Source organism: Saccopteryx leptura, chromosome 10 (assembly GCF_036850995.1).
Source record: "Saccopteryx leptura isolate mSacLep1 chromosome 10, mSacLep1_pri_phased_curated, whole genome shotgun sequence".
NCBI classification, from domain to species: domain Eukaryota; kingdom Metazoa; phylum Chordata; class Mammalia; order Chiroptera; family Emballonuridae; genus Saccopteryx; species Saccopteryx leptura.
This window is the reverse complement of record NC_089512.1, coordinates 40,183,191-40,202,677: the sequence shown is the minus strand read 5'-3', so window position 1 is coordinate 40,202,677 and position 19,487 is coordinate 40,183,191. Positions and strand designations below refer to the sequence as shown.

The 19,487-nt window shown below is 39.0% G+C and overlaps 1 protein-coding gene and 1 non-coding gene across 3 annotated transcripts in view; one reads left to right on the top strand and one right to left on the bottom strand.

Annotated features, from left to right (window-relative positions):
• Positions 1–19,487, top strand: part of STAG1 (STAG1 cohesin complex component) — a 475,156-nt gene that overhangs the window by 310,946 nt on the left and 144,723 nt on the right. For both annotated transcript variants that reach the window (XM_066352127.1, XM_066352126.1), the window contains 2 exons: positions 11,448–11,546; positions 12,037–12,116. In XM_066352127.1, coding sequence (XP_066208224.1) covers positions 11,448–11,546; positions 12,037–12,116 — 179 coding nt within the window. The remainder of the gene's footprint in view (positions 1–11,447; positions 11,547–12,036; positions 12,117–19,487) is intronic.
• LOC136382694 (small nucleolar RNA SNORA5) lies at positions 6,025–6,160 on the bottom strand. Its single transcript, XR_010747315.1, has one exon. It is a non-coding gene; the product is annotated as a small nucleolar RNA SNORA5 (small nucleolar RNA).

Genomic DNA, 19,487 nt, shown 5'->3' with positions numbered 1-19,487 from the left:
CACCCGGGCCAACTTTGCTCCAGTGGAGCCTTGGCTGTGGGAGGGGAAGAGAGCGATAGAGAGAAAGGATAGGGGGAGGGGTGGAGAAGCAGATGGGCGCTTCTGTGTGCCTTGGCTGGGAATTGAACCCAGGACATCCTAACCGACGCTCTACCACTGAGCAAACTGGCCAAGGCCTGTTTCTGTTTTTTTTTAAGCTGCTGCCCCATTTCTGGAGCTCAAAGGGAGTAAGTTTGTGTGCTAGCTCTTTTTTTTATATATATACATAAATTTTTATTAATTTTAATGGGGTGATATCAATAAATCAGGGTACATATATTCAAAGAAAACATGTCTAGGTTATCTTGTCATTCAGTTATGTTGCATACCCATCACCCAAAGTCAGATTGTCCTCCGTCTCCTTCTATCTAGTTTTCTTTGTGCCCCTCCCCCTCCCCCTTCCCCTTGTGTGCTAGCTCTTTAAAAGGAGTTACCTGGTTCTCTAGCAACACTCATTTTCACCCAGCCTCAATCCCTGCTGGTTTTTACAGCCAGAAGTTATGGAGACTTGTCTTCCTGACCCTGGAACCCTGGCTGGGGGTCCTGGTGTGGGGCTGGGAAACCGCATTCCTCAGGGGGAACCTGCAGCCAAGATATCTTTCCCAATTTTAAACTACCGCAGGTGGGTGTAGGACCAGTTCCTTCCATATCTCCGCCCTTCCTACCAATATTGATGTGGCTTCTTTAAATCCTTAATTGTGGGACTTTTATTCAACTAGATTTTGGGCATTTCTGAATGATGGTTGTTCTACAGTTCAGTTGTAATTTTGTTGTGGTTGTGGGAGGATTAGAGTACCTTATTTACCTATGCTACCATCTTGAGGTAAAAGAGTCTCTGACTTTAAACAGAACTCCACATTATTGAATCCTGGATAAGTAATCCTCACAATAATCAAAAATAGGAATGATAACTTATTAGAATTTTCATAGTAAATGACCTGACATTTTATAAACTGAATTACCAGATGTTCACAAATATGGAAATGTTACAGTTTATTTTGAATTGGTATAGTCAATTGAATTATCACAGTTAATTAAAGGTCCCAGGGGAATTTTATAGGTCATTATTATCTTTCCCAGCAATTGAAATCTTTTTCTCTACACTAATAAATGCCAAGCTTGATTCTGTGTTTTCTTTGTATTTATATAATGCTCTGGTGGAATTGGGATCCTCACGTCAAAGCCTCGTGTCTGGTTTATTCAATTTAATTTCACTAGTGTGAGAGGATATAGAATTACACAATTTGTCCTTACACATGCACACACTATTAAATCCAACAAAAAAAAACTTTTTAGTAGGAATAAATTTAAAGTACTCCATTTTTATCCCGAACCACTACCATGCCACTACCATCCTTCTCCCCTTATCTTCCTTAGAGAGTATTATTATACTGAGTTTAAATAACAATCACCAGTTTTAACAATTTATGACCACAAATTCTGGGAATAATACTGATTTGATGTGATTTATCACAAACTAAAGAGCTGTCATTTTAAAATAAAGTAGTACACTGTGTTTGTAGAAGTCCTCTTTTCAGATAAAGAAAAAAGTAAGTTTTTCTTGTATCATGTTTGTAAAATCATGTAAGGAGTACTGTTTTCAGTAGAATGATTTTATATACTTCATTTTCTAATTACTTTATTTAGAATTTGGTGTAAGTCTTAAGTAATTTCTTTTAAACTTTCCTTTTTATCATTCCCACTCTAATCTTTTTATACTTTGTTTCTCTGAGGATTATAGTCATTTGCTTTCTCTCCTTTTAGTCTGGTTTGAAATTGCTCATTCTATAGCTTCTGCGTTCAGACTCTGTACCCTTCCAAATGAACTGATAAAGCTTCTGTCTTTTTGACATCATGGATGAACCTGAGAATATTATGCTAAATGAAATGAACTAGTCAGAGAAAGACAAATACCATATGATTTCACTCATGTGGAATCTAATGAGTGAAATAAATTAACAAACAAAATAGAAACAGACTCCTAGAGAACAGACTGACAGCTGTCAGAGGGGAGGGGTTTTATAGGACTGTGTGAAAAAGGTGAAGAGATTAAGCAACAACAAAAAACACTCAGACATTTGGTGATTACCAGAGAGAAAGGGGGTAGGAAGAGGTAGAAGAGGGTAGAGGGGAGGGATAAATGGTGATGGAAGGAGACTTGACTTGAGATGGTGAACACATAATACAGTATACAGGTGATGTATTACAGAATTGTACACCTGAAACCTATAATTTTTATTAACCAATGTCACCCCAATAAATCCAATAAAAAAATGAAGATAAAATTTTAATTATCAATTGCATTTTTTCTAATTTTATTGAGAAAATTGACATGTAACATTGTATTAGTTTAAGGTATACTACAATATAATGGCTTGCTATGTCTTCTGTCTTGATTTTAGAACTTTAGGGGTTATAATCTAACCTACCATCCCAAATAAGACAAACTTCTTACACAAACTTGACATGTCCAATAATGCCATTCACCTGATTGGAAGGGTGAAATGATCCTAGCACCACTAGGACCCTAGCACCCTAGTACTCCTTAGTTTTATCTCCTCCCCTTGCAGTATCCCATAAGTAGAAGATACTAAAGGGAAGCATTATTTTTGTTTGTTTGTTTTTGAGAGAGAGAAGGCAGGGTGGGTGGGTGGGTGGGGACCAATTTTGTTGTTTCACTTATTTAGCATTCAGTGGTTGATTTCTTGTGTATGCCCTGATTTGAGATTGGATCTGTAACCTTAGAATATCAGGATTACACTAACCAACTGAGCTACTGGCCTGGGTCACATCATATTCTGATTAGAGACAAGGGCACTGTCTGGGTATGCTATAGGAACTGGAACTGCAAGTCACTCCAGAGACATACATGAGGAATAAAGAAAAAAGAATGATTATTATTGTTCTGAGATTGGGATTTTATGAGTGCAGCCTAAACATACAGCTGCCAACTCCACTCGCACCCTATCCAAGCTCAGGTTCCCCAATCTGCCAGTGTCACATTTCCCTTGCACTGGCGCACAGTGTTTATTAGTAGCCATACAGCCTTAGTTAATGGGAGTCCAAATCTACTAGCAGCCTGTCTTGGTTGCCTATCTTTAGTTGCTGTTTAAATCTGCTGTTCCTTTGTTCAATGGCTCCATTGACGTGTGGGTGAGAGGATCCATAGAAAGTTCATCACATTCCATGAGTGTGCCCATTGTTGTCTTTCTTGGTCAGTGATTATTGTTCCTTAGTCAGGGTAGTTTCATGGGGTATCCAAAAATACGACCCGAATAGGAATACCATAGCCTGAGTAGCTGTTAATGAGTAGTAAGGCATCATCCATATGCAGGACTGGAGGGTCAGGGGTTCAATGTAATTAATCTCTCAGACCCTGGCAAGTCTTTGTCCTTGGTTAACTTTGTCCTGATTTTCTTCTCTGAATCATTTGAATACATTGACAACAATTACAAGAGTTCCATTTACATGTGTCTTTTTTTAAGGCCATTTTTCATGAGTATCCACATGAATGACATATTTTCTTCTTAAGCAGTTTTGTTCCTTTTCCCATGTGAAGGATCCCTTAAACGTCCAATCTTTTAATTGCCATTCTCTTGACCAGATGACTGGGCCATTGGCCACAGCCCATGTGTTGGTGAAAATGTATCAAGACATGTTGGTAGGGTTGGCCTGCACTGCCATCACCATATTTTGGAGTTTAACCCATTGGTCGAAATGTTCACATATGATCTACTGAAAAGATGTTCACCTACTGGCTCCCTGACAGCTCTGACAGCTGCCATTTATCAGACCCCATCTGCCTTTAGTTTCACATAGCTGACAGTAAACCATCATACTGTTAGCAGTCATGTCTTTGACTATTGGGCCCCAGGAAGGGCCAGAGCACCTTCTGTGGATTGTTTGGGCTTTGTAGTAAGTAAGCTCTTTGCTAATGTAGTCTACTGGTCCTCTGGGATTCTGGCTGAGCCCAATCTTGGATATACTGTTTTCATTTTATGATCAAGATCTGCCAAGTATTTCCAGTTTTCTTGGTAAACCTTTGTAATCAGCCAAGTGAGAATGAACAGTGCAGGTTGTAGTGTCACGTATAGCACTCGAGGCATAAAATACTTCATCGCCACTAGTTCCCAATAGCAAGCAAGGAAATGTCTGTCATTCAGAAGAAATGTACTGGGGAGCAGCTTCGGGAAGTCTGTGGTTCCAGTCCAAGAAGCCAGTGCTCCCCAAGGGCAGTGTTCTGCTGCCACAGATTCCAATTAGTGTGTGTGTGGGGGGGGGGGGGGTTAGGGGTAAGCCAGGTAGGTACAGAAACCTGAAGTTTCATCAGGTGAGCAGGCTTCAAGGTCCCAAAGGCTGTGCTTGGGCCACAGCTTGTTGAAAAGCTTCCAATGCCTGCTGCTGCAAATGGTCTCATTTAATACTGGCTGCTTTGCAGGTCACCTTGATTAAAGGGGCTAAGAGAGCACTCAGGTGGGATACATACTGTTTTTTTGTTTTGTTTTTTGTATTTTTCCGAAGCTGGAAACGGGGAGAGACAGTCAGACAGACTCCTGCATGCGCCCGACCGGGATCCACCTGGCACGCCCACCAGGGGGCAATGCTCTGCCCACCAGGGGGCGATGCTCTGCCCCTCGGGGGGTCGCTCTGTTGCGACCAGAGCCACTCTAGCGCCTGAGGCAGAGGCCAAGGAGCCATCCCCAGCGCCCGGGCCATCTTTGCTCCAATGGAGCCTCGGCTGCGGGAGGGGAAGAGAGACAGAGAGGAAGGAGAGGGGGAGGGGTGGAGAAGCAGATGGGCGCTTCTCCTGTGTGCCCTGGCCGGGAATCGAACCCGGAACTTCTGCACGCCAGGCCGACACTCTATCACTGAGCCAACCGGCCAGGGCTAGATACATACTGTTTTAATTACACAAAGAGATCCACTAGCTGTTGGGCCTCGTTTTTATTGGTGGGAGCTTCCCACCAATATTGGTGGGCCTACAGCTTTTGTCTGTAGAATACTTTTTTGGCTTCCTGCCTAAATGGCTTCTAGAAATAGCACTTGTTGTACCAGGCCCTGGACTTTATCTGGATTTATATGCAAATTGGTGCTAATTATTCCTTCAGTGACTAAGTGCAGCACTGTGACTACATGATTTTTGATTGGCTTTGCTATCAGGATGTCATGAATGTAATGGGTGACTAGTATTTCTGTGGGGCCTTGGACTTGTATATGATTAAAACTGCACTCACTGGTGACATATTACAGAGAAATGTAGTAGATATTTCTGCAAAACTACAGTAAAAATGTATTGTAGGCCAATCTGCATGAACCCAAATTGGTCCTGATTTTTATCCTGCAGTGGGATCAAGTAAAAGGCATTAACCAGTTCAACAGTATACTAGTTTCGAGTCAGTATATTCAGGTTGCCGCTGTTTTAGTGACAGTGATAATATCAGGGACTGCATTAGCCAAAACTGGAACTTTCATGTTTAACCTATGTTAATCTGTCAACCTCCAAGCCTTCTTAAGTGGTGAGAAAGGGCCAGTAAATTTTGATAGAGTGGTTATAGGCACCTCTGCTTGCATTAAGTTTGAATTAATAGAATAAGTTCTTTCCCCACCATACTTTTGTTGAACAGTGTGCCATAGTTTCGGCAACTCTGGAATTGATCAGGAATGCACTTGGCCCATTGTACTTGAATTTATCCTAATTATGGTTCATACCCTGTGAAGTTGTGGTGGTGTTTAGTATTTTACACAGCCAAAATGTTAATACCTATTATATACTTACTCTGTGATAACAACTATGATTACTAACACCTGGAATGGTCCAACAGCTCTATCTGCAAACACATGCAGACTTGTCTCCCACAGATACTATACTTCCCCCAAACTACCCAAAGCCATTATTTTAATCCTCCCTTTTCAGACACCTGGAATTATTGTCATTTAGCTACCAGTATCTAAGAGTCCTATAAAATTCTGAATTTTTTTTTCCCCCCATGTCCACAGCTAAACTTATCCCCAGGTCCCAGGGCAGGAACCCAGAGCCCATGAACGGTGGAGCTTGCTGTAGCAGCCATCTGGGCCAGCCCCTGCTATGGGGGGAGCAGGGGCTGAATTTGACTTGGCTGCGGAAAATTCTGAATTTTACCTCCTTTATTTCTTCTATCCTGACAAGAGCATAGGGCCTCTGTTGGTGATGCAGAGACCTTGGCCCCATCCCTGACTGTGCTGTTTAGCCCTAGACATTGTAGTCTGCAATGCTCCATCATCAGACCAGGTATACCATCCAGACTGCATTAGACTGCCCTGACTCATTTCTGTTTTGTATTTCACTTTCAGAGAAGGACTTCATTTTAATAGTTTTTCTTTCAGCAATATCATTGATAGTTTTGCATTGAATGAGAACAGTTCTTACTTGAGTCCTGCAGGCTACCTGTATCAGGTGAAGTTTCCAGCAGGAGACCCCTTTACTTTTTCAGACAGTCTTTTTGACCCAAGGCACAATGGGAGCTTGGGAGCATAAAGGCAGCCACAACAGGATGTGTACTCTTTAGGACTCGCTTCAGATTTCCACCCTCATTCGTTGTGCCAGCTCACCCTTGTTGGCAGGGAGGTTATCTGCATCCCATTTATCCCCGTATGGCCAGAGGGAGGTCTGAACTCATCATTCAGTCCATTACTACTACCCCAACCGTAGCGTTGGCACCACTCAATGGAGCGGACTAGGCTCTTTGTTTCTACCATGCCATGGTATTTTTGTTGTTGTTGACTCTTTATCTCTTGATAAGGAAGTGTTCCAGGCCCAAGGCTCATTCTTAGGTGGCCAAGTGTTTCAACAGACTGCATGTACAAGTTGCCTTCCCTGCCGTACATAATAATGTCCTCTCAAGACTATGCCTTCTCTTAGAAAATAAAAATAAAGACATACAAGGAAACTTTTGGAGATGATGGATGTTTACTAGCTTTGTAATATATATATTATGCATGTATATTTGTTCGAAGTCATGAAACATGAAGTTTTCCAATATGACTCAGTAAAACAAACAAAAGACGTTTCTCTCTACTCCCTTCACCTCTTCCAAATACAAACAAATCCTCTCCTTGACAAGATACTTGAATTTGCTTCATTTTAACTCTTTCACAGTATTTCCACAGAAGTATTCATATTACATATATGCGTTTTAGTAACAATCAGTATTTTCCATTATAAGCATGAGTATAAAAGTACAAATCATAAAATTGTGCCGTTATGCTTCATAATACTTTTTATTGCTTTTACCATTTTTTGTCAAAGGTAATTTTGCAGAATTACAGGTTAAAGAATCTCTGACAAATAATGCAGACCCCTCCCTTATTGAGTTACTTTACTGTTTTCTATTTTCTGGGTTTTTTTTTCTGTTTTCATATATTTGTATAGTTATTCATTCAAAAACTAATCATTGAGTAGTGACTGTGCATTAGGCACTGTGTAAAAAAATTCAGATTTTATTTTTTTATTATTTTAGAAGATTTAATGGGGTGATTTGATCAATAAGAGTACATAGTTTTCAGATAAATATTTCTATAGCATTTGAACTCTTTTTATGTTTTGTGCCCATCATCCAAAGTCAAATCATTTTCCATCACTGTATATTTATTCCTCTTTACTTCCCTACCCTCCCTCACAACTCCCTTCTCTGGTAACCACTTCACTTTTATCTATGTTCATGAGTCTCATTTTTATATCACATCTATGTGTGAAATCAAGTAGTTCTTAGCTTTTTCTGATTTACTTATTTTACTTAGTATAATGTTCTCAAGTTTATTCATCTTGTCATAAATGGCAATATGTCACCTTTTCTTATAGCTGAGTAGCACTTCACTGTAGCATGCTGATTTGAATAAAATTTTGTATAATGGGAAAAGAAAGCATTTTGGTACTATTATAGAAATACCTTCAGAGGATAGTAGAGCCCCAAGTAGAGCAATTACCAAAAAGGTCACTGGTGTTTTCATCAAACCAGGTAAGTTTACAGTTTTCTAAAATACTTTTATGGGTAGTAGCACCTTACTTATTAAGTTCCTGTAATGTAGACAGGGCATGCTATAGGCTGAGCCAAGATTTCAGAGGAGCAGTAGCTGATTGGGAAGCATCACTGGAAAGGTAAAAATAAAACTGGACTAATGTCTTCGCTCTACTTGTAATTTGCTGTGTGAACTTGGATAGGTGGAGTATTTTTATCTCTTTTTGGCCTCATTTTTAAATCTGTAGTGGGAGAGAATTAAGAAAACTACTTACATGTCATCTTAGATCTGGAGTTGTTATTTTACATTGAGACAGATGTCTTTAGTCTTTGGCTCATCCATAGTTGTTACCTTGTGATTATGTAATACTTTTGTTTGCTTCCCACCTCTTTTGCCTCCAGGAATACCAAGTGCTATGAGCCATCTCCCTAGATCCCCAAGGGCTGCTCTTCTACCTTGCTGCTCATTGTAATTACAGGGTAGACAAAATAGGTTTATAGTTGTGAGTATGCAAAACAGAGTTTATTCTTGTGTTATTATTTTATTAATTATTGTATTGTTTTTTGCAACTATAAACCTATTTTTGCCAACCCTTGTATTCCCCTCCCCACCCCACCCCCTCATTTATGCCCTACCTTTGCATCTAATAGTAGTTGTCACTGCTATTCTGTGATCTTACCATCTCTTGGCTATTGGAAGCAAAATTCTGTTTTGAGTATCTCCTACTGTCAGCCCTAGCCTATAAAACACAGCCACTGTGGAGCTTCTTACTAATGCCTGCACCTCTATCACACGTCTTTTTCTTACTGCCTTGGTAAACAGAATAATCCCTGGGCCCTCCTGAGAAACACACTCAACTAGAAAGTCTTCTGAGTTTATGTAATAGATCCTTTCTGGCGTGCTTACTTCCCTATGTCTTTGAATTCCTTCTTTCACAGTCTGGCACACAATTCTGGCATCTGTTCTATTTAATATGCACCATTGCCTTTTCCAAGAGCCATCCATGTTGGGCCATTTCCAGGGACCCCTAACAGGGCCTTAAATCCTGACTCTAGGGTAAGTGCTCCATATCAAAAAACTCCTATTTTTTATTCCTATTCTCTCATTCAGTACCTTCAGCAGCCAGTCCCTAAACATTCTGGTTTTTTTTCTTATTCAAATTGGCCATTTCTTTAGCACTTAAGAGCATATACTCCTCCTTGCTTAGCAGACATAATACTTTCCATTTGGGCCATGCTGAGATTTGACCTTAGTCTCGGGGCCACAGGGGGAAGTTTGTGTGGATAATGAAGAAGGCTACAAGCATTGTCCTTTAGGCGTTTACTTTACTTGAGGCTTCCATATAGTCTGGAGTAGGGGGTGTACTATCTTCCAACAAGGGATGTGAGTTCCCTTGCAGTATGAGGGATAACAAGTCAAGTTCTCAGCTGCATTCACCCACATATTGTTTAGACTTTTGCCCTGGTTTTGGCATGAGAGACTTGCCTGGGATGCAAACTGTCTTAAATTCTGCCACCCTTACAGTTGAGTCCTGGGCCTGGTTTTCATTATGATCAGCTCTTTATCTGCAAAAGATAAATGTATTTAAATGTTCAAGAGGCAACATTTACTTTAAATTCTTTAATATATCAGTAACACTTAGCTACCCAGTTCTTTAGTTCTTATCTTGCTCCTTCCAATGCTAGGTACATCCCCTTTCACCCATAGGTGAACTAGAAAATGACTGCTATCCAGCAATTGGATCCTTCCTCATAGTATTCATCCTTCAAGTGATCCAACCCCAGAATTCAGTCATTGAGTTCAGCTTCCTAGGACCACTCTTGGTACAAACTGTTTAGGTAGCATTCCCTAGAAACCAAACCTGAGTCAGATTTTTCTGCTAGTGATACATCAAGGTTTGCACTCTCAAAAGCCTGTGAGAAAGTGAGGAACACAGGATATAGCAGAAATATACTTACAAATGTGGTTTTAGAAATCTTATCTCAGCAAGATCTCACTGGGAGCTTTGAAGACTAAGTTGCACCTTAGAGGTTATACTGTCCTGAGACAAGGAAGTTGTGCTGTTTTGCTGTACTGTATATCATTCCCCCCTGGCTATGGGCCTCAGCCTGGGGAGAGAGTGTGTGGACAGGAGAGACAAAGTAGAGCATAATCTCCCAGAAATCTCTGTTCCTGGTGGTTCTTTTCAACCATAGTTCTCTAGAGAGAGGTACAGATATGAGCAGTTAACACTGGAAGAAGCAGGGAAGATTAGCCTACTATATGGGGATGGGAGGGGCAACAGCAGCATCTACTACAGGTATCTCAGGTACTTTTTCTATGTGCTAGAGACTTTCTTTATCAACAAGCATCATCTAATTCAGTTGTGTACTAGAGCTACCTTGAACCAGCTTGCAAGAGAGTGATTATGCTCATCCCTTCCTGAATAACATCTTATTGGTAGCTTGAAATTGTCTATAGAGGGATTATTTATGTCACAGAAAACTACAAATGCAACAATTCAGAGCTTCCATCCGCAGAGCTGGTTGTTAAAACTTTTACCAGTATACCCAGCATTTAATCTGTATAACAGCCTTATAAAGCTGGTATCACCATTTTATGAGTAAACAATTAGAGTGACTAATACATTTGCTATCTCTCATGTAGATAGATCATAAGCTGTAGAATTGGAAGTAAAATCTAGTTTTGTCTGATTCTAAAACTTGGACTCCTACTAATGACTCCTACTGTTATAGCACATTGCTTCGTTTTGAAAATAGACACTTCAGTCTTCTCTGAATCTTTTGAGAGTTAACAAAATTTCTAGATGATTCTGAATATACGTTGATCACCAACATCTACTCCCAAGTTAATAACTTTATTGAAGATAATGCAGATATTGAAGTCAGTAGTCTCAGGACACTTCACTCTTTGATTTTGCCTGTTTTAAACATTCTGCTGTATATGTTTTCTAACTTCTCTTTCTGGAGTATAAAAGGCATTCAGTATTTTTTAAATGAATAAATGATGATCAGCTTAAAAATATGAAGTTGGGTTTTTCTGCAGAATTGTTCAGTAGTTTCATAAAGGACAAATTAGTGTGACCTTCTCTAATTGAAATTATTGCTTAAAATTTCTCTCCAAGTGTCACATTATAACGTGGAAATACTCCATCTTGAATTAAAGTTCGTAAATGTTTGAAAAAGATATAGTTTACTCTCAAGTAACTAGGGGGTTTTCAGTGCATTTTAAATTAAATGAGTGAAACACAGACTGCAGTTGCTCAATTCTACCCTATGTTGAATTGCAGTATGAAGTAAGTTGAATGGTTAAGCTGAAAATTACTGTAGTCTTCATGAAGACTTGAAAGTCTTTTTAATCTCTTTGACATGGAGTTGATGGCTTCTGTTGTGTTTTTATTTATATTTCCATAGCAAGGAGAAGTCAGGCTGAAGTGTTTGAAAGCTCTACAGAGTCTATATACCAATAGAGAATTATTCCCCAAATTGGAGCTATTCACAAACCGATTCAAGGTAAGCATCAAGAATGCATAGCTTATTTTATTTTTCACTTTAAAAATTCTAGTTTAGCAAGTGACATTGCCATACAAGTGTTTAGTTTATATTTTTTACTGCATATTCTTTAGATAAACCTGCATTAAGTAAATGAACTGAATCTGTTTTACAAAAGCTATTACCAACATGAGTTATTTATTGCCTCCAGTAGAAGACTTCTGCTTAAAACAAGATTTGCTTTATATACAGCTTTTTATAACTATATGTATGTTGCAAGTTAATGTTTATTTGTCTCAGTGTTAGGGAATGCCAGTCGATGAGAAAGATTTTAGATTATGAACATTTATCCTAATACTTCTTTGTGTGAGTAGAACTGTAATGCAGTTTCAAGATTAAAGCTTTCCATTTTATTTTTTAGTCTTGCGTGTACTCTTCCAAAGGCATTTCCTTGGGTCTTTACTGACTTATTTTCTGCTCATGGTTGATTTAATTTCTAACTTATTTTCAGGATCGCATTGTATCAATGACACTTGATAAGGAGTATGATGTTGCTGTGGAAGCTATTCGATTGGTTACTCTGATACTTCAGTAAGTATAATTAAAATCTTATTTTAATCTACTGATTTTATAATATCCTTTTTCCAAGCATTATTGATATACTTTACATATATAACCCTACTATACACGGTCGGACAAAAGTAGGTTTAATAATACAAGACTAAGTTCTATATTTTGTGTACCCACAACTATAAACCTACTTTGGCCCCAACCTGTACTCACATTTTCAGGTTAGGTTTGAAACAAAATGTTTTTGTTTTTTTCTCTTTTTTTTATTTTTATTTTTTTGTGACAGAGACAGAGAGAGGGACAGACAGACAGAAAGGGAGAGAGATGAGAAGCATCAATTCTTCATTGTGGCACCTTAGTTGTTCATTGATTGCTTTCTCATGTGTGCCTTGACCAGGGGCTACAGCAGACTGAGTGACCCCTTGCTCAAGCCAGCGACCTTGGGTTCAAGCTGGTGAGCCTTGCTCAAACCAGATGAGCTCACTCTCAAACTGGCAACCTCATGGTTTCAAACCCAGGTTCTCCACATCTCAGTCTGATGTGCTATCTACTGTGCCACTGCCTGGTCAGGCTTGTTTTCTGTTTTGACTGTTTCTGTTGCCTCCATATAAAAGTTCTTTTGCATAGGAAATATCAATGAAGAAACTAGTCCAGAGGAAATATCAATGAAGAAACATACCTTTCTATTAAAAAAAAAAAAAAGAAAAGGATTCAAAAAGGATATGTTTTTCAAATAGGCTTCTTTGGAATGGTATAGAAGTAAGAAAAAGGAAATAAGGCATTTAAATTGTATCATTAATATGATAAAAATTTTTACAGAGTAATAATTTTATGTATAGAGCTTTGACTAAAAACTAGGTAGAATTTATGTGAGAATGTAGACCCCAGTAAAAGTCATTACAAATCCTCCCCGGGACTTCCTACTTTGTAATGCCACATTTGTCATCACCAACTATGCTGGTGTCTAGTTTTGTTTGTTTGTTTGTTTAAAAATTAAATTTAATGGAGTAACATTGATCAATAAGAGTACATAGGTTCCAAGTGAACATCTCTATAGCATTTGAACTTTGATTGCTTGTGTGCCCATCACCGTATATTTGTTCTTTACTCCCCTCCTTCACGCCCCCCCATTATTTTGATGTCTTTTTTTCTCTTTCTGTTTTAGTATACTCTTGATTATTGTGGCTTTATAATATAGTATATGTTATAAACATGGTCTCCTCTTATTGGGTGATTTCTTCTTTACCGTTTTAAAATCCACTTAGCTACTTGTGAATTTCTTTCAATTCTATTATGAATTTTTAAAGCACAGTTGTTTAGTTCCTCAAAAACTTTGGCCAGGATTTTAAATATTGAAAGGCATTTAATTTAAAGAAAAGTTTAGGAGAGAATGGAACTTTTTACAATTAATCATATATGCACAAAAATGGTGCATTTTGTTATTCAAGTCTTTTTTTTTTTTATTCTTTTTTTTTTTTTTTTTCTTTCATTTTTCTGAAGCTGGAAACAGGGAGAGACAGTCAGACAGACTCCCGCATGCGCCCGACCGGGATCCACCCGGCACGCCCACCAGGGGCGACGCTCTGCCCACCAGGGGGCGATGCTCTGCCCATCCTGGGCATCGCCATGTTGCGACCAGAGCCACTCTAGCGCCTGGGGCAGAGGCCAAGGAGCCATCCCAGCGCCCGGGCCATGTTTGCTCCAATGGAGCCTTGGCTGCGGGAGGGGAAGAGAGAGACAGAGAGGAAAGCGTGGCGGAGGGGTGGAGAAGCAAATGGGCGCTTCTCCTGTGTGCCCTGGCCGGGAATCTGTTATTCAAGTCTTAATAAGTCTTTTTATTGGGTCTTTTATATAAGGTTTAAATTTTTTCATAGAGGTATCGTATATTTTTTACTAGGTTAATTTTTAAGTACGTTATGGTTTTATTATCATATTATGTTTTGTCTTAAAAATATTTTCCTGGTTTTTGGTGAGGCAGAGAACCTTTAATTTTTATGTTGGTCTTGTATATGGAACCTATTAGAACTCTGCATTCTGGTGGTTTGTTAATTCTCTTGGGTTTACTAATGTAAATTATTATGTTATTTGCAAATAATTTCAATTTTGTCTTCTTTTCTAACTTAAAACTTGTTGTTTTATTCTCTTGTCTAATTACATTAGCCAGGTCTTTTAGCAATATAAAACTATTACTGGTAGCAGATTTTTTTTTTTTTTTTACACAGAGACAGTGGGAGAGATAGATAGGGACAGACAGACAGGAACAGAGAGAGATGAGAAGCATCAGTCATCATTTTTCGTTGCAACACCTTAGTTGTTCATTGATTGCTTTCTCATATGTGCCTTGACCGTGGGCCTTCAGCAGACCGAGTAACCCCTTGCTGGATCCAGCGACCTTGGGTCCAAGCTGGTGAGCTTTGCTCAAGCCAGATGAGCCCGCGCTCAAGCTGGCGACCTCGGGGTCTCGAACCTGGGTCCTCCGCATTCCCGTCTGATGCTCTATCCATTGCACCACCGCCTAGTCAGGCGGTAGCAGATTTTTTTGTTGGTTTTTTGTTCTTTAGAAGGCATCTAAAGTTCTTTGTTTCTGTGATTTCTGAGATTAAGTTTTTGATATATGATAAATGTTATTTTTTATTGTCCTGAGATTCTCATTTTACACACTGATGAGCCTGAATCTAATTGACAGATTTGTCTAATGGTAAACTACCCTTGTATTTTTAGAATATATCCTGTTTGAACACAATATATTTGGTTTTGTTCTATTTTGCTTAAATACATGTTATAGTTAATGTCTTAGGATTTTCGCGTCTGTGTTCTTGTGTAAATTTGACATATTTTTTTTTTTCTTTTATCTAACTTCAGAATCAAGGTTATTCTTTTTTTTGTATTTTTTTTTTGTATTTTTTTCAGAAGTTGGAAACGGGGAGGCAGTCAGACAGACTCCCGCATGCGCCCGACCGGGATCCACCTGGTATGCCCACCAGGGGGCAATGCTCTGCCCATCTGGGGCATTGCTCTGTTGCAACCAGGGCCATTCTAGCGCCTGAGGCAGAGCCCTTGGAGCCATCCTCAGCGCCCAGGCCAACTTTGCTCCAATGGAGCCTTGGCTGCGGGAGGGGAAGAGAGAGACAGAGAGGAAGGAGAGGGGGAGGGGTGGAGAAGCAGATGGGCGCTTCTCCTGTGTGCCCTGGCCAGGAATCGAACCCGGGACTCCTGCACGCCAGGCCGACGCTCTACCACTGAACCAACCAGCCAGGACCTCAAGGTTATTCTTTTTGTGAAGTATATTTATTGTTTCTTGCCCTTTTTGTGTTCTAAAATAAATTTTCTTTGATAGAGATTAATTTTTTTCTTAAACCTTGGAGAGAATTCTCTTACTAAAGCCATGTCAGTTTTTAGTTACTTTGGGGGGAAAGGTCTTTGATTAGCATTTCTACTTATTCAGTGCTTATCTATCTAACTTAACTTTTTTTTGTCTGAAAAACCATCATCTCTAAAATTTGTGCTTTATTTAATAATAATGTATCAGTATTGGCTTATTAATTGTGAAAATAAAATAACACACTCATGTAACATGTTAACCATAGAGGAAACTGGGAGAGAGCTACTGGGAACTCTGTACTGTCTTACAATTTTTCTGCTAATCTAAAACTGTTGTAAATAAAATTTAGGGTTTTTTCCCTTTTGATTGAATTTCTTAGTGTGACACTGGTTAACAAATTATACAGGTTTCAGGTGCACAGTTCTACAATATATCATTTCTACACTGTACTGTCAAGTCTTTGACCATCACCATTTATTTCTTCATCCCCCCACCCCTCTGTTGTTGTCCCTGTTCAGAGTATTTTTGTTTGTTTTAGTTTTCAGTTTTTTGTTTGTTTGGGTCTTTCTTGTTCAGTCCCTTTACATCGCCCTCTGACTCAGCCCCCACCCCCAGTTGTCAGTCTGCTCTCTATGAGTCTGTTTCTGTTTTGCTTGTTAGTTCATTTTATTCATTAGATTCTACATCTGAGGGAAATTATATGGTACTTGTCGTTCCCTGTCTTATTTCACTTGCGCAGTGGTAGTCAACCTGGTCCCTCCTGCCCACTAGTGGGCGCTCCAGCTTTCATGATAGGCTATAGTGGAGCAACCAAAGTATAAATAAAAAATTAGATTTAACTATAGTAAGTTGTTTTATAAAGATTTATTCTGCCAAACAGCGAAAATCCGACATAAAGTACTTGGTAAGTAATTATTATTATATGCTTTAACTTGCTATAACTCTGCTTTATAAATTTTATAAAGTTTTTTCTACTTTATAAATCACCATTACTATATAACTGGTGGGCAGTTAGAAAATTTTACTATTAACAGAGATACAAAAGTGGGCGGTCGGTATAAAAAGGTTGACTACCCCTGATAGCATAATGTTCTCCCAGTCCACCCATGCTGTGACAAAGGGTAAGATTTCTTTATATTTTTACAGGCAAGTAATATTCCATTGTGTAAATGAACTACAACTTTTTGTTGTTGTTGTTTGTTTGTTTATTTATTGTATTTTTTTGAAGTGAGGAGCAGGGAGGCAGAGACAGACTTTCACATGCACCTTACCAGGATCCACCTGGCATGCCCTCTAGGGGGCGATGCTCTGCCCATCTGGGGTGTTGCTCCTTTGCAACCTGAGCCATTCTAGCACCTGAGGCAGAAGCCATGGAGCTATCCTCAGCACCTGAGCCAACTTTGCTCCAGTGAAACCTTGGCTGTGGGAGGGGAAGAGAGATAGACAAAGGAGAGAGGGAAGGGTGGAGAAACAGATGGGCACTTCTCCTGTGTGCCCTGACGAGGAATCGAACCCAGGACATTCACACGCCAGGCCAGTACTCTACTGAGCCAACTGGCTAGGGCCATGAAGCACAGCTTTTTTATCCAATCATCAGCTGATGGACACTTGGGCTGCTTCCAAATGTTGGCTATTGTAAATAGTGCTGCAATGAACATAGGGGTACATATATTCTTTTAAGTTGATGTTTTGGGTTTCTTTAAATAAATTTTCAGAAGTAGAATCCCTGGGTCAAAAGGCAGTCTCATTTTTAATTTTTTGAAGTAACTCAATACTACTTTCCACAATGCCTACCAAACTGCATTCCCACCAACAGTGCATGAGGATTCCCTTTTCTCCACATTCTCGCCAACACTTGCTGTTTATTGGTTTATTGATGATAGTCATTCTGACAGGTGTGAGGTGATATCTCATTGTGGTTTTAATTTGCATTTCTCTGATGATTAGTAACATTGAGCATCTTTTCATATGTGTATTGGCCATCTCTATGTCCTCTGGAGAAGTGTCTATTCATGTCCTTTGTGCATTTTTTAATTAGATTGTTTTTGTTGCTGTCGAGTTATATAAGTTCTTTTTAAATTTTGGGTGTTAATCCCTTATCAGATGTATCATTGGCAAATATGTCCTATTCTTCATTGGATTGTCTTCTCATTTTGTTGTTGATTTCCTTTCCTGTGCAGAACTATTTAGTTGATGTAGCCCCATTTGTTTATTTTTTCTTTTGTTTCCCTTGCCCAGGAGATATATCAGAAAAAATATTGCTACGAGAATGTCCAAGATTGTACTTCCTATGTTTTCTTCTAGGATTTTTATGATTTCAAGTCTAATATTTCAGTCTTTAAGCCATTTTCAGTTTATTCTTGTGTATGGTGTAAGATGGTGGTTTAGCTTCACTTTTTTTTGCATGTATCTGTCCAATATTCCCAACACCTTTTATTTTATAAACTTATTATTCCATTGCCTGCTTTTGCCTCCTTTGTCAGATATCAGTTGCCTATAAATGTGTGAGTTTATTTCTGGGCTCTCCATTCTGAATAAAATTCCAGATTTATTCTGATCTATATGTCTGTTCTTATGCCAGTACCGTGCTGCTTTGATTATTGTGGCCTTAAAGTATAATTTTTTGAATACAGGTCTTTTAATCCTTTGTTAAATTTACTCTTAGGTTTGTGGAGGGTTTTTAAGCAATTGTGGATGGGATTATTTTGTTAGTTTCCCTTTTAATAGTTCATTATTGGTGTATAAAAATGCAACTGATGCCCTGGCCTTTTGGCTCAGTCAATAAGAGTGTTGGCCTGGCCTCTGGACCTCCCACGTTCGACTCTCAGTCAGGGCACACAGGACAAGTGACCATCTGCTTCTCTCCCCCTCTTTCTTCCTTCCCATAGCTAGTGACTTCATTGGTTTGAGTATGACCCCAGGCACTAAGGATAGCTGGATTAGTTCAAGCATCAGCCTCAAGGGCTAAAAATAGCTCAATTGATTCAAGCATCACCCCTAGACAGGAGGCGGAGGATTGTCAGGTGGATCCCAGTTGGAGCACATGTGGCAGTCTTTTTTCACTGTCTCCTCTCCTCTCACTTAAAAAAAAATAATGTAATGTAACTAAGCCTGACTGTTTTGGGTGCAGTGGACAGAGCATTAACCTGGAATGCTGAGGTCCCAGGTTTGAAACCCCAAGGTCACTGGCTTGAGTGCAGGCTCACCAGCTTGAGTTTGGGATTATCAACATGATCCTGGAGTTGCTGGTTTGAGAAAGAAGTCTCTGGCTCAGTTTGAGCCCCTCTGTCAAGGCACATATGAGAAAGTTAATGAACAACTAAGGTGACACAACTACTAATTGATGCTTTTCATCTCTCCACCCTCTCTCTCTCTCTCTCTCTTCTTTCCTGTTTGTCTCTGCCTCTCTCTCTCTCTCTCTCACTCTCTTACTCAAAAAAAAAGAAAAAAAAAAAAAAAGAAAGAAATGTAACTGATAGGTGGATATTTCTTTTGTATCCTGCTACTTTACAAAATTCCTATAGTTGTAATAGTTTTGGTGGAATCTTTAGGGTTCTCCACATACAGTATCATGTCATCTACAAATAATGATAGTTTTATTTCTTTCATTTCAATTTGGGTGCCTTTTATTTTTTTTTCTTGTCTGATTGCTGCGGCTAGGACTTCCAGGACTATTTTGAATAAAAGTGGGGAAAGCAGACATCCCTCTTTTTTTTCCCAATCCTAAGAGAAATGCTTTTAGTATTTGCCCATTCAGTGCGATGTTTGCTATGGGTTTGTCATATATGACCTTTATTACACTGAGTTATGTTTCTTTTATTCACATGCTGGTGAGAGTTTTTATTATAAATAGATACTGAATTTTGTCAAATTCTTTTTCTGTATTTATTGGTATGATAATGAAATTTCTATCTTTCGTTTTGTTTATGTGATGTATCACGTTTACTGATTTGCAGATATTGTATCAACCTTTCATCCCTGGAATAAATCTCACTCGATCAGGCTGCATGATCTTTTTAATTTGTTGCTGGATTCGATTTGCTAATATTATGTTGAAGATTTTAGTATCT